Genomic DNA, 26,813 nt, shown 5'->3' on the forward strand with positions numbered 1-26,813 from the left:
TCTTAATTTGTTTATTTTCCTGTTGCTACACATGATGTCAACACTTGTTTGTAATTTTATTAAAATGGTGACGCACCCCCTGTTGTGACGCAGGAGCAGTGAAAAGTTTGCATGTTGCTATCTTGCATATCCATAATATTTTGTGCTGGATATTGATACAGCTCTGCTTAATCTCTCTGCAAGTGCCAGGGTAGAGTCCAGCCCTGTCCCTGCTTTTGTTGTGAGGAGCCCCATTCCACGGGATTTAGGCTTTCAAGGTACATAGCTCAGCATGAACTTAACAAAACATGAATTCATTCTGTAACTAAAGTGATTTCCTGCTTTGCTGTGTATGTGTTCCTTAAATTACAGTGCAAGTAAAATACAGAGTGTGCATTTCCACCATAACTACAACACAATTTTATGAGCAGCTGTTGCCAGTGTTATGGATCTCCCCACAGATCTGGAAAGGCTCAGGACGAGACATCAAGGAAGTAGAGTATTACAGATAAATAGAGAATAATTCCATTCATTTATGGATTGTTTCAGGGATTCTGAAGGACTCTGCTAATACCGGCTATTAAGATAGAGAAGATGGGGAAGAGAGAAAATCAATTCATTTCTCAATCTATTTAAGTGAACAAAGAATTGCGTGTGAAACTGAACAGAGCGTGTCAACAAAGCTCACACCAAACAAAAAAAGAAAAGCAGCTTTATTTTGCATAATTATGTCTGAATCACAGAAGATTTGACAGAACCTGTTCCATTCTAAGCCCCAAAGTCTTATTTAGGCAGAGCACAATATCAAATACCCTGTAATGTGTTTTTTCTGGGTTAATCTAACATCTCACGGAATATCATGCAAGGGGACAGCACAAGGCAGTTGAGTAGTTTCCTTGGTTTATATTCAGTCTTTGTAGGACTTATTCCATCTGTCTGTTGAAAGCTACGACAGTGCACTGTCAGATCTCTCCAGTTTTTTTAGGGTGGCTTCCTTATCTCTAAAATAGGAACGAAATAAGAAATATTAGTGTGTTTTGGTAAGAGAGAGATAAGGTTTAACCTTTGAACACTTGTAAAGGTCTTCAGAGGACACTTCAGGAGTGCCTAATGCTATAAATTCTGGCTTTATAAGGTTTTTTACTATCACTAGAGTATTAGGAACTTGACCTTTTAACCTTTATGCACATATGTTACCTGACATAATGGAGGCTGGTGGAAAAGCTTTCATGACCAGCATTACCTGTGCAATCTGAACAGCAGACTTTGCAGAAACCTGAAGGAATTGAGCTATGACTCTGCAGCAGGGTAAGTCACTCCAAATTTTGCCTTCCTCATAAAGGTAAGTGTCTAGAAAAACTATAACCAAGATTTCATCAAATCACAATGTTTTATCTGAACAGAAATAAGCTGCATTTACAAAACTGCTGATATTAACAGTCTAGTATTAGCAGGGTAAATGCCTTGAGATAAGAATTAAGATTGCCTGTTGAGCATCCAAAACTCTACAGCATCAGCAGGCACTAAAGCAGTGAGATGCTTGGAAAAACGGCTCCACATCTGATAGGGAAAAGCACAATAAATCAAAGATAAAATAAACTTTCTAGATAACCAGGAGCATTTAGTGCCATTCTGATTAAACTCCTCTACAGGAAATGAGTCAACACAGCCTCCATGCTTTCCCTGCCTTTCTGCCAATTTACATCTTAATGGATAAACTGGTTCAGGTTACTCATTTGGCAAAGCAAGGGATTGATTTGCAACTTTTCATTTTGACTGCTCCCATCAACTTTTGCAGGGCTGTTCAGGGCAACTGAGCACAGCCATGGGCAGGCATTTAAAGATTAACAGGCTTTTGCAGCATTCCAGGGGGATGACAAAGCCATCAAAATTCATTATTTTTTCCCAATTATTTCACACACATTACACATGACTGCTGCAGTTATTACACCAGTGGCTTTTCAGAAATCTTGCAGTTTAATTCTGGAATAGTGGGGGGGTTTCCCCTTGAAGACCCGAGTTATGAGATTATGAGAAGAATCTCCAATTTCATTGAAAGTGTATTTTTGTCCTTGTGTTTGCAATGCAAAGCCTTGAGATGTGAGCTGAGTTACAAAGGATCAGTTGTTCAGTTGCACTACTTAGCATGAAAGCGAGTGCAGTGTGAGCCAAAGCAAGGTTTTTAGAGAAATATGGGACCATTCATACACTCTACCTGGAGGGACAGAGAATGTCTGAATTCCTGGACACTTTTGTACACTCGATGAGCGTGAACTCAAGGGGCTCTGTCCCCCTTCCACCTTCTAGAGAACCTCATCACCTCAGGGGGAAAGGGATGTCATTATCTGGGGACAACACGGATGGTGGCAACATCGTTCTACAGCGCTCCTTCGGCATCTGCTCAGCTCTGGGGCGTGCTGACCTGCACCTCGATCTTCCCCTTAAGTTCAGGAGGGCATGGACAGCACCCCAACCTCCTCCCTCAATGTCAGTGTGACACAGAGCACCCCAGCCCTCCCGCTCAGTGCCGGAGCTCACGGACAGCACCCCAACCTCCTCCCTCAATGTCAGTGTGACACAGAGCACCCCAGCCCTCCCGCTCAGTGCCGGAGGTCAAGGACAGCACCCCAACCTCCTCCCTCAATGTAAATGTGACACAGAGCACCCCAGCCCTCCCGCTCAGTGCCGGATGTCACGGACAGCACCCCAACCTCCTCCCTCAATGTCAGTGTGACACAGAGCACCCCAGCCCTCCCGCTCAGTGCCGGAGCTCACGGACAGCACCCCAACCTCCTCCCTCAATGTCAGTGTGACACAGAGCACCCCAGCCCTCCCGCTCAGTGCCGGATGTCACGGACAGCACCCCAACCTCCTCCCTCAATGTCAGTGTGACACAGAGCACCCCAGCCCTCCCGCTCAGTGCCGGAGCTCACGGACAGCACCCCAACCTCCTCCCTCAATGTCAGTGTGACACAGAGCACCCCAGCCCTCCCGCTCAGTGCCGGAGCTCACGGACAGCACCCCAACCTCCTCCCTCAATGTCAGTGTGACACAGAGCACCCCAGCCCTCCCGCTCAGTGCCGGATGTCACGGACAGCACCCCAACCTCCTCCCTCAATGTCAGTGTGACACAGAGCACCCCAGCCCTCCCGCTCAGTGCCGGAGCTCACGGACAGCACCCCAACCTCCTCCCTCAATGTCAGTGTGACACAGAGCACCCCAGCCCTCCCGCTCAGTGCCGGAGCTCACGGACAGCACCCCAACCTCCTCCCTCAATGTCAGTGTGACACAGAGCACCCCAGCCCTCCCGCTCAGTGCCGGAGCTCACGGACAGCACCCCAACCTCCTCCCTCAATGTCAGTGTGACACAGAGCACCCCAGCCCTCCCGCTCAGTGCCGGAGCTCACGGACAGCGCCCCAACCTCCTCCCTCAATGTCAGTGTGACACAGAGCACCCCAGCCCTCCCGCTCAGTGCCGGAGGTCAAGGACAGCACCCCAACCTCCTCCCTCAATGTAAATGTGACACAGAGCACCCCAGCCCTCCCGCTCAGTGCCGGAGCTCAGCGCCCCATTCCCCGCTGGTGCTGGGGGCGTTGGGCCGCACCCACGCACGGCCCCGCGCCCCTCCCGCCCGCGGGCTCCGCTGGCTGCCCCCGGCTCAGGGAAGTTCGCGCCCCGGGGCCGCGGGTTCGAGCCCCGAGGGGGGCGGCCGGTCCGGGGCCGTGTCGGGGGCGGCTCCCGCCGGTTCTTGCGGGGGGTCCCGGCCGGGCAGCGGCGACCGCGGGCCCAGCGCACATGTGCGGCCGCCCGGCACATGCTCACTGAGCGCGGCGCATGAGCAGAGGCGGCGCGGGGCCATCGGACATCTTGGGCCGCCCCGCACGGAGCGGGCAGCGCCGCCGGTCCCGGGGCGGGAGCAGCCGCCGCCCCCGCGCCGCCCGGCCCGCCCGCCCTGGCGCCGGCTGCCCGCCCCTCCCGCGCTTCCCCCGGGCTGCTCTGAGCATCCCTCCGCCCCTCTTGCATTTGTCTTAATTCTTCTCAGAGACAAGATGGCAACGCCGGCGGCGGTAAACCCTCCCGGTGAGTAGCTGCCGTCTCGCCCCAGGTGGCCCCGCCGCACAACACGCCCCCGCCGCCGGCTCCCCCCGCCCGGCCCGGCGCGGTCCCCGCAGCCCCGGGGCGGTCCCGCCGCTCCTGCCGCCGCCGCCGCCCCCGCGGGGCCCGGGCCGGGCAGAGCCGGGAGCCCGTGGGGGTTCCTCGGGACACGCCGCCCCTCTGGCCCCGGCTGCCCGCGCTCGGTGCAGCCCTGCAGAAATGAACAGTTGTGCATAAGCATCCGCGGGCACAGGGCAGCAGGACAGCGGGGCGGGCAGTGCGGAGCCGCGCCTGCCCTGGGGATGAGTAGGAACATTGGCTTTCCCTGCCTCTACCTTTGTCAGCTTTATTGTCGGCTCATGAAGCCAAAACGGTGTTGAAACTGACCAAGGGCACCTCGGCATGTGCCCTGTGTTTGTTTTATTTCAAAGGATGCAGTAAATATTTGCTGTTACTACTAGAGTTATTGACAAAAGAAACTTACAAGCATTTTCCCATTTCATTTTTTTTTGCCTGAGGGAAGGCATTCCCCGACGTTTTGTTACGAGTCTGTGAGATGTAACATCTATTTTATTCAGTGCGTGATGGAATAAAGTGAGTTTGGATGAAAGGCCAGAGTAGTATTTTGGAGATGTACTTGGGTCAGCTTGGTGTGGATCAACAAGTATCTGACACTAAAAATAAGTGGGATGACAGATCTTGCACTGGGCTCAGTACTAAGGAAGAATATTTCTATTAGAGGTTAATTTCAGTTTTACTTGTTTTAGTATGTGCTTGCATTGTGTCATTTTTTGTAGAGTCAGGTTGAGTTCTGACAATTAAAGGCTTGCTTGAGTAAATGCCAACTAATGTTTAAAGCTTGTTCATTAGATTAAATCCTGCTTAGTTGGTATAGTTGTCATGCTGAAAGTAAATATTATGATATAAACAATGAATTTGGTTCAGTAAGCGCCAATACAGTAAGCAGAAACTGATATTTGTCAATCAGAGTAGGTTTTAATATCAGAACTCTACATATTAAATGAAAATTAATACTTAAGGGAAGGTTATGAAATTAATACTGTTTAGCTTCCAGGGTACCATGTTGTGCATCATAACAGAGAGTTTCACTGAGTGCACTCAGTGAAATCAGTTTTGCAGACAGAGGAGGATGCAAACAGCATTTTTTGACTTGGGTTTGGTTTGCCATTCTCCCGTCTGCTCTCCAGGCTGCACACTGAAGGAACAGCCCTGTCCGCTTAGAGGTCAGTGCTGAAACTGCCGAGTTACAGCAGAGCCCGGTGGCCCTTGGGCACCTGCCCTTTCCACTTTCTGTACCCACCTGCCTGTGGCTGAACCCACAGAGAGATGTGCTTGCACGAGGTACGGCATGCATGGATTGCTCCTAACTCTGAGTAGGGCTTCACCTTTGTTCTCCTGTGACCACTTCGTGAATTGAGGGGTTGTAATGGGATTATTGAGGAAACGTAAAGAAAAGAGGAAAGAAGGGCCAAGTGTGTTGCCTGTGTGCATCTCTGTGCACGTGACACGGTGAAAGTTGACTTGCAGTGTGGTCCTCAAACTCTCTGAAGCACAGATTGCTGGTCCGTGGGAAGGATAAGGAAAGGTGTTGGCTTCCTGAAGTGAACCAAGATCCCTTCTACAAGGCTGAGGTTACAGAGCATCATTCTGCTCCCGTCTGGGCGGCTGGAGCGGATCTGAGCTGACAGACAAACTCGCTGCCTGGTAGTGATCCTCCCACCTTTTCTGTGCGAGAAGTGTTGTTGTCAGACACCGGGGCGAAGTCGAAGTGGGGAGCTGTGAGGAAAGGGGATCCTCGATCTGCAGCATAGTGCTGCCTTTGCTCTACCACGGACAGCAGAAGATAAAACTGTGTGAAATATCTGGACTTGTATTGTGGCTTGTTCAAATCATAATTTGTCACTGTTCTTTTTTTTAATAAGTGACTGCAAAGCAATGCAGAGAAACAGTCAAACTCTGCAGCGAAATGATTTTAATCCTGTTGTTTTCTCTTGGGGATAGATCCTCAGCTGGAGTAAGATGAGAGTAGCCCTATTAGTATTGGTGAAGCTGTGCCACCTTGTGCCAGTTGACTTTCTGATCTGCAGTGTTAGGGGAGCACAATAGAGGATTAACTTGTTAAGCATCTTTAATGATGATTAGAAATTACAATATGATTAAATTTTTATTAAGCAATTGTCTGGGGTTCTAATAACAGTTGGTAATTTAGGCAGGACATTAACTTGCAGCTACCACAATACAAATACATGTGGTTTTAGTCATATTCTAGATAGTGGAATGGGGATTACCAGAGAGAGAAAAGCTGGATGTTCTCTAACCAAGTGAAAGTCTTTCAGTTTGGGATCTCCTGCTGCAGACCCGTGCAGTGCTCTGTGGCAGCATCTTCTCTCTTGTGTTAGATGCAGATTTATCATTTTTCCCACTGATCTTTTTTTAATGGAGAGTTTCAGTTAGGGAAGTTCATAGAAGTGGGAGCAGTTTGCATCCTTTCCCACCTGAGGCTCACGGGAGCTGCAGTGTCAGGGACCAAATTTGTGGTGGCAGTAAGGCCGCCTCTGTGGGCTTCCTGGGCTGTGTCAGACGCACTGATGGTTCTTTGTGGTGAAGGTGCATAGCTGGGCATCCCCCTGACACAGCTGAGGGGCTGTGTGGGGTAAGCTGCTTCCTCCCGCTGCACGCTCAGCCTGGGAACGGGTCTGGCTGGGAGTGCTGGGTTGGTTTCTCATACTCTGGGTGACAAACTGAAGTGCGAAACAATACAGGTGTGTGGGAAGCTCATCTGCATTGGCACAAAGCATCACAGTTCATTTATTTCCTGCTGAAATAAGATTGGCATATTAAATGGGATTTAAGAACAAAAAAACTGTGGAGGTGTTACAAGCATTTTGTGTATTACTGCTTGCAGCAAAGTAACTTAGTGCCATGTCTGTTTTAAAGGTGTTATTTTTGGAATGCAAACTTTATCCGCAACTATTGCTTCTTGGGGTTCAGATTTTACTTAACTTGAGTGTGATACATGAAGTGGTGATTCTTGTGTTAGCCAGGGTGGGATGAAAACATAAAATTCTTCATGAGTTTAGGAGGTTTTTTTCCTGACACATCAGCTGGTTTTGGGTGATGAGTTCCAGTCTGGCTCACTCTGATGGGTGAGCAGCAACTTTCTGCTGTGGTCAGGTGATGAGAAATGAACTGAAAGGCATCCTTTCAGTTCTCCCCACTGAGGTACCCCTGAATGGAAGGTAGTACACACAGATGTATTGCCAGAATACCACGAACTCAAAAGTCAAGTCAAGAGAAAGCATGAAATTTTGCAGTTTATCTAGAGTTACTTTAGAGGGAAGATCCCACAGAATGCATTTTTGGCTATGTTTTATGATTGTATAAATCCCTAAGGTTGTATTTTTATATTTAATTGGAAAAAAAAAAGTAACTGAGTTGTTAATGTAATCCCTAATGTTCCTTTTAGTGATTCCTTTTTAAGCAGAGAGCCCCAAATGAAGGTATGGAGAATATGTCTTCCAAAGGGTATCAACTAGAATTGTGTAGAGATGTTGTGACATGAGAGAGAGGAGTAGCTGGGGCTTAGGATATTACTGCTGCAACCACAGCAGGTCGTGAGGGGTACTTTCAGCCCATGGCTAATCCAAAATATAAAAAATTGGCATTTTAACTTAAATATTACTAAATTAGCTCTCTTTACTTTCAGTTTGTAATGAGTTAACAGCAAATTTTCTGTCATATTTATGAAGACTTGTAAGCCCTGCATTTAGGCTCTTGGTTTAGGTAAGTGCATTGGGTCTGGGAGGTGGTTTTGGGTTTTATGTGTTTGTTTGACTTGGGAGTTAAGTGGAGAGAAATCACTCTTCTATTTGAACTAGATATTCTGACAACCAAATAATTTGTTACCCAGTCCTACATTTGGGCTGAAGTTACCAAGTGCTGTGGAAGAATTTTTTTTTGATGCCAGTTCACATTCCCAGAAGGAACTGGCTTTCTGACAATCTGGCCATTCTTTTCGTTAGATTTCAAACAGCTTTGAAATTGATGATTAAAAAAAAGAATCTACTTCAGTGTTTTAGATTTCAAAATCACTCAACTCAAAGCTCAAAAGTTGTGTTTTATTGCTGTCTCTCTGCCCTTCATTACAACACAGACTATCCAGTAAACTAAAAAATCAATTTAACAGCATCCTGGGGAGTAAATGGAGTGTTGTAGTGATGGAGGTTATAATGAGCTCTGATGTTTCTGGTATGCAAAAAAGTAATCATTCTAGGATAAAGTTAAGAAAAAGGGTTTCAAAATTAGAACACTCATTAGCTAATGGGAGGTTTACATTGCAGATCTTTTTCTTCTCGCGTTTTCATAGCTCTCGTACTGCAGAGTTGGTCCTTAATTCAGTCAAACTGTAGTATGAGATGCCAATGCCTCTTGAATTGTTCTGAGATAATGTTTTGTCCTTCAGGACTGTGTACTGAACAGTAACTGGCATTGAACTGCCATTATTTTTATATTTCTATTATATAGGTATAGGGCATACAAAAAATTTCATCTCTTCTATCACAAAATAATTATTTAAAATTTGCATATGTAGCTTGTGGTTAATTCCAATTTTTTTTTTCAATAGAATAATGTTTCCCCATTGCTCTAATAAAAATGCAAAACAAAAGAGATATTGCTGATTTTTGTAATACCATATGGTGTTGCTGATATTTCTTAGCAGAAAGGAAAATTGCAATAGAGATTAGGTAGAAAGAAAAAAAATAGCCTTTTCAAAATAGTCAAGGCAAAATAACCCTGTTGATGTAGTGATTATTGTTATTAAGAGGACAGAAATGGGGCTGTCATTATGAAGATGTATTCAGAGATTATGCTTAAATGGTTGTGAAGATCAGATATGTGTGTCGCTCAGAGTAATTTTGGGGGGCTTACTGCTTCATAACTGACAAGCAAGAATGGAAAATGTGTTAATTCAGTGCTACCTGCAGAAATTACAGTGTTATTAAAATTTGCTGTAGGAAAGAGAAAGAGGGGTCTTGAGTTTAAGAGATGGGAATTCAGATCGCGACTCTTGGTGTAGATCTCTGGCAGATTTTCCAGTCTATCAATAGCAAAGTGTCTTTGGCTGGCCAGCAGTGTTTAGAGATGGATGAATCAGCTCAGGATGAGCTGTTCTGTCTGGCCAGCTCTGGGGAGAGCAGAGATGTGTGCAGACACCAACCCCAGCTGCCTCTCTGGCTGTAGGGCTGTGCTCGATAAAGGTTATGTGGGAAAGAAATCAGCAAAGTCAGAGGTGCTCCTTCACCATTCTGCAACATATTTCTTGCAAAACATTACATTTGCTGGACAACACAGGCAAAAATGTGACATTCCAGAGATCGTGGGTGGGTGCTTGCTTGCTCTAGAAATCATTGGTACAGTTTACTTCTTGCTAACAGTGTTTTCTTTGTTCAGCTCTAAAGCATTTCCTGTCACCCCAACTGTATCAATCATTCTGTCAAGGAGGAAAAGAAAAATTTTATGGGGCTGCATTGGTACATTTTATTTGCCTTCTGACTGTAACGCAAGTAAGATAGATGGAAAGAAAAAACTTCAGAAAAATAATCCTTCATTATCTTCCATTGTTTCAAATAAAAATCCACATTAATAGATGGGAAAATATTCATAGAAAATTAATAGATGGGATAAAACCCCATGGACTGTGCACTGTCTGTCTGTTCTGGGAAAGCTACTTTGTCACAAAATGTTACCGGATTTTGGCAAGATCTGGCCTTTACTGTGCAGAAATGACAGTTTGAAAATTTAGGATGAAATGGAGAATGACAATTTTTTAGCAAGAGCTGATTCAGAGTTTATTTTGGATAGTCAAAATTTCAAATGGATCTCAGTTTTATTGTTGGCATGGATTAGTGGCCGTAGTCATGCGATGCGTAATGAATTAGAAGCTGGTTTCAAGATAGATGTAATTTCCTTTTTTTTGTACCCAAAGCACGCTGGTCTTCCTTGAGCGAAGCCATCTGCACAGGGAGAGAGATCCTTTCTTTTGGATATCCAACATACTGATAAGTGCTTCTAAACTTTCTGCTTCCTCTCTCCTTTTTGTGAGTGTTTGTTTCCATTTTGCTTATCTTTGGTATTTGTCCTGTGGTTTCAATCCTGCTTTTCACACTTAGGTGTCTCTACCTTTTTCACAACTCCTGTAACTACTGTATTTTCTCTGTGCTGAGCTTTGTATTGACTTCTCAGTCTTGTTGAAATGTAAATGAATCCTAGCATTGTGCTGGTGTTACTCCCAAGTCTTTCAACAGCTTATGAATTCAGATTTGTTCTGTGGGGAGCATCTGAAGTCCCCCTTAGAGAAAAGTGGTACTTTTTCTGTGCTGCCTCCCTGCAGCCCAGCAGGTACTGGGAGGTGTAATCAGCTGTGTCAAATTAGGAGCCTCTATTAGCTTACATCTGCCCTGGATGGGTGTTGTTGTTTTGTTCAAGGACAGCTCATAGTATTAATTTCAAATGCTTAGATCTGAGCTGCTGCAGGTTTTTCTCATCTAAATGTCAACTGCATATGACAAGTAGAATAATATAAAATAATTGTAATTTTTTCTCTAATCAAGCAAAAGGGGTGTTGAATTGTTTAATTACTGGCTTTGCCAGCATGCAGATGGAAAGGCTTTTCAGGTAAGTTGCTCATACAAAATGCCTAAAATGGATAGTAATTAACAACTGGCTCTTCATTGGTATGTTAATTATGCTGCCATTTGTCCTGGTGCCTGTCGTTCTTTAAATGTTCAGTTACACTGAAGTGAAGCGTTCACTTCCTGGCAAACACAGAATGTATCAGAACAGTTTGACTCTCAGATATATGCAAATATTTTATGGGAAGAGGCATGCCAGTAAATCACTGAGCTGCAAAGAACAAAAACACTGCATATTTGTATTCCTCAGAGGTAAAAGCAAAGGAACCTGCGTGTCTGAAGAACGTGCAGGCTTGATTTTGAAAAATGATGTCTAATACTTTCCCAGTACTAAACCAGAGCACAGTTCCATGCAAGTAAGTAGTTTTAGGAACTTGTTACTGCTGGCTGTTTCTATTAGTGAAGCTAGGTGGGCATCTGGGTGCTGTTAAATGCCCTTGAAATGCATATACTTTAAAACTCTATTGCTTGCAATATCTGGATGGAAAATTCTAACTGAACTGGAAATGCTTTTAGAACTTGGGATAGAACTAATTATTTTGAATGCAAGAGGAGTTAAAATAACTTGTGCAGTGGTCTCAGATTTTATTCAATTTTCTGTTAAATTCTTTTGAGAACAGAGGTTGTCTCCTGTCTTCTGGACTGTGCTTTGCAGAGTGCATCCCCAGTCTCCACTTAACTATTGCAATAAATAAAACCAGGCTGTGTCTGGTATGTCTGCAAGTTGCCCAGTAGTGTCCTGAAGAGGGCCAGGCTGCTAAAGTTATGTGGCAAGTTAACTGTGACCAGCCTATGAGAACCAGGCTGGTATTTTAAATTGCTGAGCTTCTGCCACGTGTAAAGTGGTTAATCAGCCCGGCACACAGTGACCCTCACACATGGCAGCAGTCAGCCCCTGAAATGAGGTGCTGATTGTGACAGTAGCTGTGGGAAGTGGATTATAGCCATAAAATTAGATATTAAAAGGCATTAGCTACTGTCTGTCACTGCCCTCTGCATCATGTATCATCCTTTCATGGACAAAAAATTGTATTGCTGTTAGTAAGGCCAGGCCATGGCTGAGCTGGATTTCCATTGTGTTGTGTCCAGTGGAATTGCTAGCAAAGTTCCTAGCTCAGTTTTGAGCCCAGCTTTAAACACTTAAAGTAGTGATAGCTAGAAAAGCTTCGTTTGAAATGATAAATTCTTGTGCTCCCAGTCACTGAGAGGTGGCTCATTCAGCATCAATCCATGGAGGTTGCCCTGTGGTCACTCTATTGGCTACTCCTGTGAGTCATATTAATGTCACAGTATGGGACACCAGTGTTTTCCTTGGATTTAATTTTATTAAGCATCTTTAGAGATACTCTGGCCCTCTGCATATAGATGTCTCACCCTGAAAATGTTTTGCACTTTCTTTAGCAAGTAGTGGTTTGACCAGTAGAAATCAAGGCTATATAATTAAAACTTTCTTTTATTGTAATGGGATTTTCAGTGTAAGAATATAATGGCAAATTATTGGTACCATGTCACGATTTCAGTGTTTCAGAGGTAAGAGATCCTCTGCTAAGTTTTTTATGTTTTCATCTGAAAATATTTGTTTTAAGGGGAAAAAAAAAGTAAATTTACTTGGTGTGCTAGTGAAGGTTTGAAATATGCATTTTTGTTGTTGAAATTGAAGTAAATTAACAATCTCTGTGAAAAGCATAGGAGCATTTTCAAGCTCTCTTATGAGGACTGGAAAATTGTTCTCATTTTCTAGCTGCATCTCCAGCAAAGGGGAAAGTGCAGTGCTGGAATTAAGAATGTCTTAAGTGAACATAACAATCTTCCCCAAATGCCAGTGTTGAGTCCTACAGGATCCAAATTTCCCAGTTTGCTGAAACAAGTTCTTAAAAATGTGTAATGTCTCTGTGGATTCTCTGCCATCTGTGAGTTAGGGTTGCTCCAAGTGAAACTATTTCTCTGGAACTGGATTCTCAATAACAATAAAACATTCTAGATCAGACTATACATGGAACCCCTACCAAAAATAGCCCATTAGAGATACTTTAAAATTAAGTATAAAATTTCCATTATGGATAATCACAGAATAAGACAGCAGTGGGGAATTTTCTCCCTTGCCTTGGTTCTTGAAAGATCACAGATGCTGGGTTGTTTTTCTTCTGAGTAAAACCCGAGTGATCCTGGACTTTCTGTACTCTCTGATCTGTTTCTGGTACACTCAATGAACATGTACCTTTCTGAGATGTATTAGTCTTTTGCTTAAATATATCTTGATACTCTTTCACTTTTCAGACAAGCTAACATTATACATTTCCTAACTGATTCCTGACTCAAGACTTAATCATATTTTGTTTTAGTGGTGTTCTCCTACTGCTTCAGAACGCTTTGGTTCTGAACTGTAAATGGGAGTGAGACTTATAATGGTCTTTAATGTTTTAGGGCAAGCTGCCAGTCTCAATATCTTTGCTCTCCAAAGTGTTCCCTTTTGTCACCTGTGTTTCTCCCTCCAGGTTCCATGCATGTTTTTAAAAAAGGAGGCACGTAAATATGTAAATAATGTTTGAGGTTAGGCAGCTGTAGGATGGCACTGTGGAGTGAAATATTAGTGCTGGAGTACAGTAGCTGAATTAGAAGGTGTGTGGTTTTACTTGTTGGCATTTTGGTTGAGTACTATCAGCTGGGGATGTGTGAGTGGGTGGAAAGAACAGTAACGTGGAGTTCATGCTGAATTATGTTTTGCTGGAGGAGAGCTATTCATTAGTCTCATAGCTGGCACATGCCTCTTTATTCCTTCTCTAAAGTAGTATCTGACGACTTTGATGAAAAGGTTGATATGACATTAAGGAATTGGTTCTGCCTCATCTACTGATGTGCAAAAGCCTTTCTGCCCTTGGCAGAGCTGAGTGAGGCACAGGCAGCATGCCAATCCTCACTTTGCTCTAGGAAGGGCGCGCATGTGGTAAATGGTTCAGGGTTTGAGGAGCCTTGGCTCCGTCTCTGAGCGTTTCAGCGGAGGTCAATGACGGTGTATCCAAGCTCGGCTCCAGCGTTCATCGTGTCCACCTACGCCCCTCTCTGGGTTTTTCAGGACTGTCCTAAGGACGAATATGCTTTCGTCATTGCTAAATTTAAAATGAATGTGGTGATTAGAAATAAGAATTTCAGAGACTGGTAAATTGTCGCTGTGCAGGAAAATTCCTGGCTGCTGCACATTTCTCATGTGTCACTGGCTGGCTGCCTCCTGTCTGAGAATCAACCAGGGCAAGGAGGCAGGCTCGTGGTACAGGCCATGGGCAGGGTTCAAGTTCACTACAGGCTTTCTTCTGAATCACTGGCAAATAACATTCACATGCCACGATTCAGTCATCTGACTTTTGTTTTCATTTATCTTACCACTGGTTTGCAAGTCCTGTTTGTAAGACTGTGTAATTTGAGTTGTTTTTTCATGTGTATCAGTTGTAAAAATGACTTATTTGTAAGATGCCTATGCTGGGACAAGCAGAGAATGTGTTTCATTGTGATGTGCTAATTGATAATGTTTTATTAATAGACTTTTATTTCAACCACTTTTATGATGGATTAGTGAAAAATTTTCCTCCCTTTGGGAAGAAATAGAGAGAGAAAAGGAAAATATACAGCTTCTTTCTCTCTGGAAACAGCAGTTATTATTTATTCCAGGCACATGAATAACCATTAATTTGTATTTTCTTTACAGAGTAGGTAGAATATTTGGATAATGTACTTTTTAAATGTCTTGGAAGAATATACACATGATAGTTATTTCAGTGCTGAAATAGCAACAATCCACCTGGCTTTTAAGTATTAATATAGATTTTACAGCTTATATCGTGTTGTCTTATGGTTGCTTTTGACACTTAAATTTGTCTTTGAAAAATGCATTAGTTTATTCTTATCCAGTTACAGTTTGTATTAAGATTGAGAGCAAAATATGCATTGCTTCATACACCAAAGAGATGATCAAACTATATGAAAAATACTGTTGCACTGAGTGAAAATTATGAGATAGTTTTCAAGTGTTCGTTGTGCATTTGCAAGTTAAATTTTAAAAGTAGGAAAATGTATTATAAGGGGGTATTTGGTTAGTGAGTTAACTCAAACTGCTCTTTAAATAAATTCAATGAGCTGTCCCTGGAAGTAAATATATTTTCAAAAATGAAATTATTCTTTCTAATGTTGAAATGTAAGGATAAAGTATTTGTAGTGATTTCTTGGTAAATGCACGTGACTGCCACTGGTTGTTTGCTTTGTTGCACAGAGTCCCTGTAGTAGCTGGAACCTGATTGCCAGGTTTGGAATTCAGACTAATCTTGTGTGTCCTGTGTACTTGCCTGTGCTGCTCTTCAGTCAGCAAATAGCAAAGCTAAAACCTTACTTTGGTCAATATTTACAGACAAACAGTCAGCTTGTTTTTTGACAAACATCCAGTTTGTTTACAATGAGGGTTTTTTCAGTATCATTCTTCACTTCTGCATTTGATATATGCACAGAACTGTCTGTATGCTTTTGGGAACAAGTGGCTTGTAATGGATGTCAAATCATGTTTAATGTGAATATGGGGACATAGAAAAACAATGCTTTGTTGTTATATGCTTTTTTTTTGTTGTTGTTTAGTGGTTCACTGGTAGAACATCCAGCAAATCTTGTATTCTGTAATTCTGAAAAAGCAAGTAAGAGCATGGCTATTACTGCTATCACTCCAGAATGTCTAGCACAGCCCACCTGGAAACAGCATTTTCTCTTATGTTAAACTGGTAATTTAAAAAAAAAAAGCATGAGATTCAGTTTTATGAAATATGTTCAGGACGTAGCTCTGGGAAGAAGCTAGGCAGAAAAAAGTGTTCCAAAATTCATGACAAATTCTTGGGAGGAAACTTAAAGTAACACTAAGGAATATTCTGCAGCAGAGCTTCGTAGTATTTTGTATTTTCTACATGCCTATAAAGGTTTCCCTTATGCCATAACATTGGGGTGTGCCATTTGGAATATTTGTAGGAACAAAAAATTCTAGAAAGTAACAACAACAGTAAATCCAATTTTGAGAACCCAAAATCTTGTGAACTTCTATTGCTTTTTTTTTTTTTTTATTTAAAGACATGAAAGATACAATATGTGAAATTACCTAAAAGGAAGAATGTTCTAAAAAATATTCAGTGAAGTGAAGGGGCAGTGAAAACTTCTATTTGAAATGTGGGGTTTTTTCTTGCAGAAAAATTCGGGTTTGGGAAACTCATCTGCAAAGAGGAGGGTAACTGCTAATGTGGGTTGTTGTATCAGATTAGTTACGACATCAGAAGATGTTCTGAAGGTTGTCCTTGTTGGGAGATTAAACTGAACACATCCAGATTGGTGACAGATGAGCATTGTGGGAACACTGGTGCACTCTTTTCAGGTGGCTTTTCGAGATTCAGTTCACTTTGAATCGGGAATTTTCTTATCCATAGCCCTCTTCCATGGTCTGGAGGCTGGACTACGGTATTTTGTAAACTGAGTAAGGAGTTTGAGAAATAATGGCTGTTCACTTGTACACCCCGTCGGAGTCATATTTTTTGATTCTTCTTGCTGCTGTGGGAAAGTGAGGTTGGCTGTTTTCTTCAGTCTTTAGAGAAAAAAATAGAAAAGAAATTTTAATCAGAAAATCTCCTTTGACTTAAAGGAATTTCAGACAGGCATAAAATGAAGTGAGTATTTACAATGCTCAGGCTCAGGCTGGGTTTTTGAAAGGAGTTAAATGTGGGTTTTTTCCCCTGCAGTTTTTAGGCAGAGAACATTGTATTAGAAGTCGTGAGAAAAGAAATAAGTACTGAACCACACCCTATTTTTAGAATGTGTTTTTGACGAATACCAATATTCTTTTTAAGGTGTTTCACATAAAAAAATCTTATTCTTAGTAATGAATTGTGGTGTAAAAACACCTGAAAGGCTAATTAATTATCATAACATCAAATAAGCATCATTTGCTTGTTGATCAGGCAGAACTGAAGTCATTAGTGCTATCAATAGAACGCTGTTTAATGAAAACAATAGCATTCTGATTACCCACAGTGCCCAAGGACACTGTAAATTTACTCATAATTAAGTATTTGGTAACGCAAGTTGCTGTTCTGAATGAAATTTAAAATTAACAGACCCTTCTGAGGCACACTTAAAAATCTTTGTAATAAATAATAAAGGCATTTGAAGGACACGAGTCAGTAATTTTCAGTGAATAATTTGAATCAGAGTGGTGCACATTTTACACCTTTGTCGTTGGGCTGTGTTGCTCCCAAGCTTTCTGCAGCTGATGGGGAGTGAATGTCTCGGTCTGGTGTGCTGGGAGCGCCACAAAGACCACAGTGTGGCTTGCAGGGCAGCTCTTGGGCCACCACCAGAGCAGTGGTGCTGGGTTTGGTGGGATGGAGGTTGACAGTCACCACTTTCTCAGAAAGAGGATGTACAAAGCCTTCGTGGGCTTCCTCAGTGGCTGTAGAGATTCCTCCTGGTGACTGCCCCGTGCTCTGTTGTCGCCACGTCAGGGACAGGATAACACTTCTGTTTTGGGTCTGGCTCCATGCATTTTCAAATTTCTGCATTTAGGATAACTTATGTAACTACTTGCACCTGTGAACTTAAAACAGTGCTCAGTGAAAATGAGTTAAAAGAATATTTTTATGAAACAATTGTCAGAGGAGAGCAAGAATTTATTATTCACTTGAACATTTCTGCTCATTATTTAAGAAATATGTTGTTGAATTTCTTTGAATGTGAACCAAAAGTTATAGTCATAAATACAGCCTCTCATGCTCATGCAATCTGATAGCTGATTTCTTCTGTAATTAACAGAAAATATGGACAAGTGATGTTGGCAATGACTTTCATGTGAATTCTGTGCATTTCTGGTTAGAGATAAAAATGAAATAGTTGAGAGAAGACATTGGATTTCTGGGAAAGCTAGGCTGCCCCTGATCTGCATTTAGTTAAAATCCATTTTGGTGAATGTTCTGGACAGATTTATTACCAATTATCTTTATTTCTTTGCATTTATACAGCTATTGACTATGTTTTATGTACTTGATAGGAGTTTAGAGTGCTGTCATCTTGTTAGGATGTAAACTCTGGAGAGCCACGGTATTGATCTGTTTTCTTTTTATGTATACCATTGCAAGTATTTTAATAGAAGCTTTAAAATAATTTCCACAAATTGGCAGTTGAACTTGTACATGAAAAAATAGATTTGTGATCAAGCACTGAAAATGCTTGAAATCTAAACCAGCTTCTATTGCTGGAAAATAATTGCTAGATAGATAGTAATAAGCCAGACTACTTGATAGAAGATTGTGGTAATATTATTTTAAAATAAATAGTTTGAAGATGAATGAACAAAAATGAAGCCTCAAATGATGACATAGTGCAGATAAACTATTGAGCAATTACTACTGTTATTATTTCTTTATCATAAAACAGTTACATAGGAATTTATAAAAGGAAATTTACTTGCAAATTTTTTTTATCGTTATAGAACAGGGAAAGGAAACAAGATGAGTTTAGGACAGAAAATCAACAGTGATAGTATAAAATTAATAATCAGTGATCCAGAGCAAGGGCATACAATGGAAAATGCTTGATTTTATTGTTAATGAAATAAAGTAATAGCAGTAATTGGCTAATTTCCTATCTTTCTTCCCTTTGTAGAAGAAACTCACTTAAGAAATGCTACTTCTGCTGCTCCTGATGTAAAAACATGCTGTCTTGTCCTGAAAGTAAAAATTTTCCTATCTTTTCTAGCACTGACCAAAAGCAGGTGCTTGAAGGAGTATAAAATCAGGGTAAGCTTGTGTGGTGCTTCCCTGGCTACCATGGCTACCGTCCCACCCTCCAGCCAGCCAGTGATGTTTGATTCACAGAGCTCAGTGAATTTCTTTTCCACAGTTTTGGATAGGCTCTGCATAAATCCTATATCGTTTTTTGGCATCCACAGATACCCATTGTAGGGAGTTTGGGGCATCCAGAGATAGTTGTGATTGCTCAGGAAAGCTTGCCAAAAATGCTAAGGGTGAGGGAGGGTAAGAAAGATGAGAAGGGGGAAGTTGTGGGATAGTGTGACAGTGGCTGAAACACTTTGACATTGCCTTTGAGGAGTGCACTGGCTTGGGGTGACACCCAGGAGGGGAGAAGCCATGTAGTGGGAGAAGGAATCCAGGCTTAACTCTTCTGGTGTTTATATTTATAGTTATAGGTATAGTTATATAATATAAAAATATTTATTTATATATTTATATGTGTGTGTATACAAAAATACCTATATATGTGTGTACATACACCTATCTCTGTATCTCTTTGTGTATATATATGTATGTATGTGTATATATATGTAGTCATGAGAGCGGCCAGCATAACTGGGATGCTGTGCAAGGCAGGAGATGGGGAGTGGTTGGATGAGAGGGCTTTTCTTTCTGTGTAGACAGAAGTCCAATCTCAATAAATCTTAAGGATGTAGAGGCAGATATGACAAAACACATCCATAACTGAAATGACAGTAAAGCTGAGAGCATGGCTGTGTGGGTTATTTTTGGTTTTTTTTAACTTGCAGTTGCCAACTGGGTAACTCTCAATTTATTCTCTTTAATTATTTACTAAGCAACAAATTTTACTAGGCCCTTTTAAAAATTAGTGATAGTCCTGTGGACAGGGCTGTATGGAGATGTTTTGCCTAATTCAGGATTATTGTGCCTGGCTTTGGTGTAGCTTTAGCTGGTCTTGCAGCTTCCACTTGACCGCCTGATGTTTTACTGCATGAAATACAGCAACTGTTCTGTTTTAAAAAGGGGGAAAAAATTGTCCTGTACATGAATTTCTAATTGAGTGCCAACCAAAACAAGATAAATGAAGCAGACTTGTTAAATGAAGATTTAATGGACGGAGCATGATCTGTCTCTGAGAAATTTGAAAGAAAGTCCTTGGAGTTTGTTATTTTTTCCTCATGTTTGTTTGCCCAGGCTGGGTGTGTGCTTGCACAGTTTTTGTGAGTTCATTAATGGGTCAGCTGTGGGCAGTTGTACATAACAGAACAGCCATATATGCTATTTGCTAGTCTGATGCTCAGTAAAAAGTATGGAAAATAACATTGAATGTTACCTTCTGTTTCTTGCACATAACTTATAATTATGCAGTTACTTTTGGCAAATACAAAATGTCAAAGAAGGAGGAAGAATCACCATTCATTTCAAATGGAAATGATGCATAGTTTGGGGTGTCTTGGTTTTTGGTGATTTGCTTGGCACCTTTGCCACATGTCAGTAATGTCAACCAAAATACCGTCAATAAAACCAGGGCATGTTAATGCAGAGGCAACTAAGTGTGGAATTATGTTGTATGATTGCATTATCGTGTCTGTAGTTGCTGAAAACCAGGTAGGGTCACATTCAGACACCTTAAATGGTCCTGCTGCTGTTGTCTGCTGTTTTACTGTGACCCTTCATGTAAGCTAAGCACCTGCCTCTCTTCTTTTAATGATGTTTACATCAATCCTGAAGCAGCCTTTCTCAGTCAGATTTTCATCCTCCCTGTAAACTGGTCTTTTACAGTAGCTGCCCTACTTCCCTGCCCGATTTGCATGTGCACTTTCCCACTTGTAACTATTTATATCTGAGACGTTTGCCAAGTGTTGGAGGCTCAGGTTGTGTTATCAATGTGAGTCTACCCCAGGTCCTTGGGTTTGCTTCTGGCTCACTCCTAAATGCACTTCCAGACTTTGGAAGTGTAAGAAGTACTTTTCTTCTAATGTGTCAGTCCATCATAATCATGGTGGAGACCTGGGTGCTCTTCTGTTTGAGTTAAAGCCCCTACTTCTGCAAGGGGAAGGATTATCAAATTTTAGAGGCAAGCCAGGTGCTTAGGTTCAGGTCGGTTTTCACGTTCATTCTTCAGTGCAGACACAAGCCTTGTTTTAATTCTGAGAAGGTTTATTGTTTTTCCAGGACTAGAGACATGCTTTCAGAACAGGAGCCATTAAGACTTCTTTTTTAACCTTTGCTCCCTGTTCTGAATTTCAGCAACATCTTTTGAGGGAAATGGTTGTAGTTTGGCAAGACTTGTCAGCAGTTGGATGCACTTTATTAAAGAGAGTACAAGAAATAGTTCACCTCAGTCAGAGGCTGAATAGGTCAAGAGATAACATGGAATTATGAATAAGAAGTGGAAAAATAGCCAGGGAAAAATATAGGGGGATAAGGTGCAATGCCATTTGTCAGGAAGACAGGAGGAATGAAGAAGCAGCTACCTTTTCCCTTCTTCCCAGGCTAAATTCAAGTAGCCCAGTGCATCTTCTGTCTTGTTTCAAGTTTAATTCTTAGTCTATAGCGTTCTCTGCAGTGGGTGCAGAGGTGTGACTTCTGTCTTCTTCTGGATTGTGCTAATTGATTCTAAGTTTATTCAATTATATGGGTTGTGTTGGTCATCTAGGCAGTGAATATGATTGTGGTCCACATCCTTTCCTTACTTCATCATGTCTCTGGAAATTTTTGTGCCTTGACCACAAGGTAGGTATGGATGAATGGAATTACCAACATGACTGGAATGAATAAGGTGAGTAACATGAAAATTGGAAATTAAAGTAAGAAGTGCTGTCAAAATAACATTCAAAATCAGCCAGTAATGTATGAAATAATGTTTTGGTTTTACAGATCATAAGATTGATGTTTCCACAGTGGGGTTTTTGGGTACTGTGGTTTCTGCATGGCATATCTAATTTTGGATGCTTCAGAGGATCCTGGTTTTGAGTGCTGGCTGCTCATCCTGCAGTGATTGGTCTCACATTGTCCATCAAGCTGCACGAATTCCGCTAAAGTAGACCAGAAGTCTCTTTTGTCACAGTTCATTTCCAATTCTTTGTCTGTATCCCACCTTCTTTTGTACATCCAGGTGGTGTTGTTGAGCTATGGGGCACACAAAAGGGCATGGCTTGGAGTGAGATCCCAGAACATCCCACATGGATGGCTTGTGTGAACACAGCAGTCAAATGTGGAGGTACCATAGAGGATTTCACCTCTTTGACTTCAAAACTTGCTCTTCCAGTCTACTGGTGGGGCATATGGCAGATACCTCTTAAGTGTGTTACTGACCCTGCATCTCCTGCAGAGTCACAGCAGAGAAGGCAGGGAGCGAGGTAACTGGATTTGGCCTCTGGATCACCAGTTAGGCCACTCTCTTAAATGCTTGGTCCCAGTCTCTGCTGAACAGACAGTGCCCCTTCACCTGAGCAGCTCAATCTCATCATCTCCCCCCCGCTTCGAGTATGCTTAACATTCACCTGGGATGCAGGCAGAGGATAAAGCTCTGATCTTCATTTTGAAAAAGAGAACGTTTCTCTATTAACTGCTCACCATATGCCCTAATTTATCTTCAAGATTAGGGGTGGGCCCCCCTCACACCCCAAACCACAGAGCATTGTGGTGGAGGGGAAAGTTTTTAGTTAATTAGGATTTTTATATTATTCCTGTCTTAGTAGCTCTTTCCAGAACCTAAATGGTTAAAGTAGAAAATGTTAGTAATTTTGCTGCAAATAAATTGATCAGTATGCAAGACGGTTGTCACCGGCTGAATCATGGTCCACAGTTAAGGTAAACAGATCTGTGATGACATTTTCTGAGCAGAATACCAATGCTGCTACATTTCTTCCCAGAGGTTTCTGACTCTTCTTATATGCGGATAAAATTTCTCTCCAAGAAGGTTTTGCTCACAGGAAAGAAATAGCATCTTTGTAAGAGTCTTCCTTAAAGGTGGGATATCTTATATTTTGTGATTTATTTGTAATTGTAATTCTGTCGAGAGCATGGCAAGGAATGTTTTTGCTTTTCTGCATATCCTCTCTGTACAGTAGATGTTTTTGATGTGCAGTCTTTTTAAAGTGTCTGGCAATGGAATGCAAGTAAAACAGTGTTAACAGAGTTATCAGGAACAATGAAAACGGTTTTTTTTTTATAGTCTTTGAGAGTGAGCTCTGTTTTATAATCTCTGTAGTTAATATGTAAAAGCAATGACTAAATATACAGCTAGATTTTGAGCATTAGTGTTTCTGTGAAATATTTTTGACTACATGATGGCTTCATGTTTTTGTTGGCATATTCTAAGTAAGAGCTATGATATAGTTTATTCTTAAATGTCTCTATGCTAGGCAGAAAATCCCCCTTGCAATTGACTGCAATCAAAACCATTTAACTGAGATGCATCTAACTCCCGTATGACTTCAGGGTAATGAAAAATACAGTTTCTAAAGAAGTTTTTAAAATCTGCTTTCTTAGAATATTTAAAAGAACATTTTTAAATCATTGTGTACGATGCTGTTGATGGGATTGGACGCTTTCATAATTCTGTGTTTAGCCTTAAATCCACATTTACTTGGAGTGATTGACATCTCAGCCATTCTGTGGATTAGTGGCTGGAAATCTGTCACATTTGTATTGATAAAAGTAGAATTTCCTCTCGTTTAGTCAGGTGTTGGTATCTGACTTTGGTCGTGTTTATTACAGTAGACACTGAAGGATAAAGGAGCCCTGTGGAGAGCATGCTCAGTGGTACCTGGCACAGAATAGCAAACCTGGAACTGGTCCTCACAGCTCATGTCAGAGATTCAAAGTCTCTGGGAGTCAGAAAAAACATTTCTCCAGTAGACTTTGGGTTTAAACCTGGCCCTGTCCATGTCTGCTGTATTTAGGCAAGGAGAGTATAGCTCGAGTGGCTGAAAATAGTGTAATTAACAGGACCTTTTGTAAGATAGACTTAGAAAATCTTGTCATGCACAGCATTTTAAAGCTCCTCAGCAGGATGCATGGCTGTCGTTTGCAGAGAGGAGCAGAGCTGGGGCCACCATCTCCAGAGCTGTGTGATGCTCCCTGTGAGGACACCTGGCCAAAGAGCTGCCCTTCTCTGGGGGATACCCCAGCAAGTCACAAATCTGTGTCAGAGACAAGACAGAGCTGCATTTCAGGCGCTGGATCTGGGGTGGGGCTCAAGATTTAAAGTTTGGGCTTGAGAGCTGTGGTTTAATAATTCCCTAGCAAAAGAGAGAAGTCCGGGTTCATCCTGGCATGCTGCCCTTTTCAGTAATTCTTGCTCTGATTTGGGTTCTCGTGCACTTTCATGGTATCCTTGTGCAGCATTTAGCTTGCTCTTTGTGCTTTGCTTTTTGAAGTGCACAGCAGCTATTTCTTTTGCAGATCTGTGTAACAGCTTGAGACGAACATGGATTTTGGGGGAATAAATCCCTGTATTTTACCCCAGTATTTTAATGTGCGTTTGCAGATTATCTTTTATTTCAGAAACATCCATAAATATTTTGGGGTTGACCTAAATGTGACACTGAAGTAAAGTGTAATATCCAAACTTTGAATGTTCAGCAGTGAAATTAAGTCTGGACAGAAATGGAGGGACTAATTCTGCTTTTACATTGTTCCTGAATTAATGTGGCTCCTCAGGGATCCCCAAGGTGAACATAAATATTCGGTGCAGGATCTGGCCTGCTCCCAGACATGACAGTGATAAGACAAGAGCTGTTAAGTGTTGTCCAGCTGGAGGACTGTTCGCTAAAGATTGCGAGTGTTGTGCTGGGTTTTGTTCTGATAACATTTCTGTGTTCTTTGGCAGATCTCTAGGAACTCTCTAACCTCCAAATGAAATACCGTATGCATTTTTTCAGCAAAAAAATTATTTCTATTTGACACTAAGAAACACTAACACTTTTAAAGATTATAAAGAAATTTGTTCAGAACTCCGCCTTGATGGTTACAGATGATTTTCATGAATGTTCAGCTTGACCTTGTTTCACTTCCTGAGAACTGTACCCTTACATTTGTGCTTTAATTTTGGGTAGAGTAAGCAATGTTTGTTTATTTCCGTTGGCAGAAGGGAAGTCCACTCCTTGGGCATTCAATCTCAGAAAGAGAACACCATGTTTCCCAGCACTTACTGCTGATGAAACACTTCTGTGAGCATTAACATTAATGTTAATGTGTATCTGGACATGGGTTTAGATAAGCCTGAAAACGTGATCTTTATGATTGTTGACTCAGCATGTCTTTTTTGTTGTTGTTTTTGTTTGTTGGTTTTTTAAATATATCTGTAACCAACTTGATGCTGCAGGTTTGGGCTTCCATACTAATTTATGCTCCAACAGAGTGGCTGAGACTGCCCTAAATTTATGTAACTCTTCAGAATTGTGAACTACTCTTAAGACTTTCTTACGTTATTTTTTTCTTTTGGTCTGTGTCTGATGCATTCTCCTGGTTTTTTTTTTTTTGTTCTGTTTATGCTAATAGGCTCCTTGGGATGCTTCTCTATCACAGTATTTCTGTCTGAGACTCCAGTTAATGAGTGCCATTTTTTCTTCTCTCTCTTGTTTTCTTTCCAGAGCATACATAGACAAGTAACTTCACACATGTTTGGTCAGAGAAGCACCTGATTGTTCCATCAGATTTTGCTTTTGGCTCTGCCTTCCAAGGTTGGCCCCTGTTTTTGAGATAACATGTCAATGTTTTTACTTTCCTCAGCAGGCATAATTTATAAATGTAAAAATATCATCAAGATCTGCTTCTTTTTTTATATTCTCATGAATGAGTAGAGATGAAAGTAATTTGGGAAGCAGTTCAGATCCATTCCTTCTTCTCTCCAGATGTTCTTGAGGCCTTCAGCTCTTCTGAGTTAAGTTCTTATAGCCATGATCTATTGTTTATATTTCTGCATAGCCATCCAACTTGGATAGAGCTCCTGACACCCAGCTGGCTGCAGCTGAGCACTGAGATCACTTTGTCATCTCTGTCCCTGGAGTCCTCCTGTAGTGCTCTGGTGTCACCCTTGGAACACCAGGGTAGTGTGTGAGGAGCTCCGCTGCTGCCCTGCCTGGGTCACGTTCAGGGTGTTCCATGCTCCATGGTGCTGTTCCCTCGGAGTTACTTTCTTTGCTGTGTGGCTTGAAAGAGACCAAAGCCTCTTGGTTTCTCCATCAGCAGAACTTTTAATTCTGTGGTTTCAGGAGAGAGAGCCTGGAAAGCTGACTGCTTTTCTCAGCAGTGTATGTGCACCTCGAGCAGCTCACGAGAGCTGCAATAGCTCACTCTGTGGGTGATGTCTCTGACATGGGAAGCTCTGAAATGGAAAGGTAAATTGGGTGCCTTACACACTGATACAACTGCACCACACTGCTGCAGAATGGAAAGTCTTGTGGTTTGAAGGCCTGAGCCTTTCCTCCCTCTTAGCTGAGCTTTCATGTGCATGAGTGTCAATGCGTCCCCTGATGAATTTTTTTTTCTTCTTGTGCTCATATATTGGAAATGGAAGTTTTTGAAGACCACCTTCTAGAGCAGTAAGTACAATGAGCTTGGTTTCATTCTCCCAAGACTATGAAGACTTATCTGAAGGCTGATTTGTCTAAGAAGTTACTTTATTGCACTGTGTTTGATGTGCAATTCTGTAGAATCAAGATATCTACACAGTAATTCTTTAGCTTATACCGTGAGTGTTTTTGGACACTGACATAACTGAACCTCTACTTTGGCCATTCCTTTTAACTTTTTTTCCCTCTTTATAAAAAATACACAGTTCTGTTTGTCCTTCCTACTTGAATCTTGATAGCTGCCCTTGCCTCTTACATTTTCATACATGTAAGGCTGAAAATACGTGCAGAAAAGCATCTCATTCTGCCTATGCACAACCACCTAAACAGGACAATGATCAAAACTATCTGACTAGGTCTCCCTGACTTGTCAGGAGTGAGAGCAAGGGCTCTACAGAAAGGTTTGCTCATCCTGTTTTGTTCGCACCGCTAAGCATGGAGTGCATAAAGGAGAGCAAGGGGGCTTTGTTTCCTTGTTTGGGGAAGCTGTAAATTTACCTTAAACAATTAGTTTTGGATTTTGAATGCAACCCTTGGTGTGTTTTTTCATCGTCTTTGGTTTAGATTGAGGAAAATGAGGTTACAAGAGTTTCTCATCACAGTACAGTATTGTTTTACTCTTAAAATATTGCTCAGAGATGATCTGAAATTGTCTTAC

The 26,813-nt window shown here is 41.8% G+C and overlaps 1 protein-coding gene and 1 long non-coding RNA gene across 11 annotated transcripts in view; one reads left to right on the forward strand and one right to left on the reverse strand.

Annotated features, from left to right (window-relative positions):
- Positions 1-675: 675 nt before the first annotated feature.
- LOC137481572 (uncharacterized) lies at positions 676-2,311 on the reverse strand. The gene is made up of 2 exons (XR_011003552.1): positions 2,195-2,311; positions 676-980 (listed from the first exon to the last, which is right to left on the reverse strand). It is a non-coding gene; the product is annotated as an uncharacterized lncRNA (long non-coding RNA).
- A 1,326-nt stretch (positions 2,312-3,637) lies between these two features.
- ARNT2 (aryl hydrocarbon receptor nuclear translocator 2) overlaps positions 3,638-26,813 on the forward strand; it is a 92,845-nt gene continuing 69,669 nt past the window's right edge. For 2 of the 10 annotated variants that reach the window (XM_068203768.1, XM_068203773.1), the window contains exon 1: positions 3,638-4,060. In XM_068203768.1, the coding sequence (XP_068059869.1) occupies positions 4,030-4,060 (31 nt within the window). In that variant the 5' untranslated portion in view covers positions 3,638-4,029. The other 8 variants (XM_068203767.1, XM_068203772.1, XM_068203769.1 and 5 more) reach the window with 6 other exon arrangements.

This window comes from Anomalospiza imberbis, chromosome 13, assembly GCF_031753505.1.
Source record: "Anomalospiza imberbis isolate Cuckoo-Finch-1a 21T00152 chromosome 13, ASM3175350v1, whole genome shotgun sequence".
Taxonomy (NCBI): domain Eukaryota; kingdom Metazoa; phylum Chordata; class Aves; order Passeriformes; family Viduidae; genus Anomalospiza; species Anomalospiza imberbis.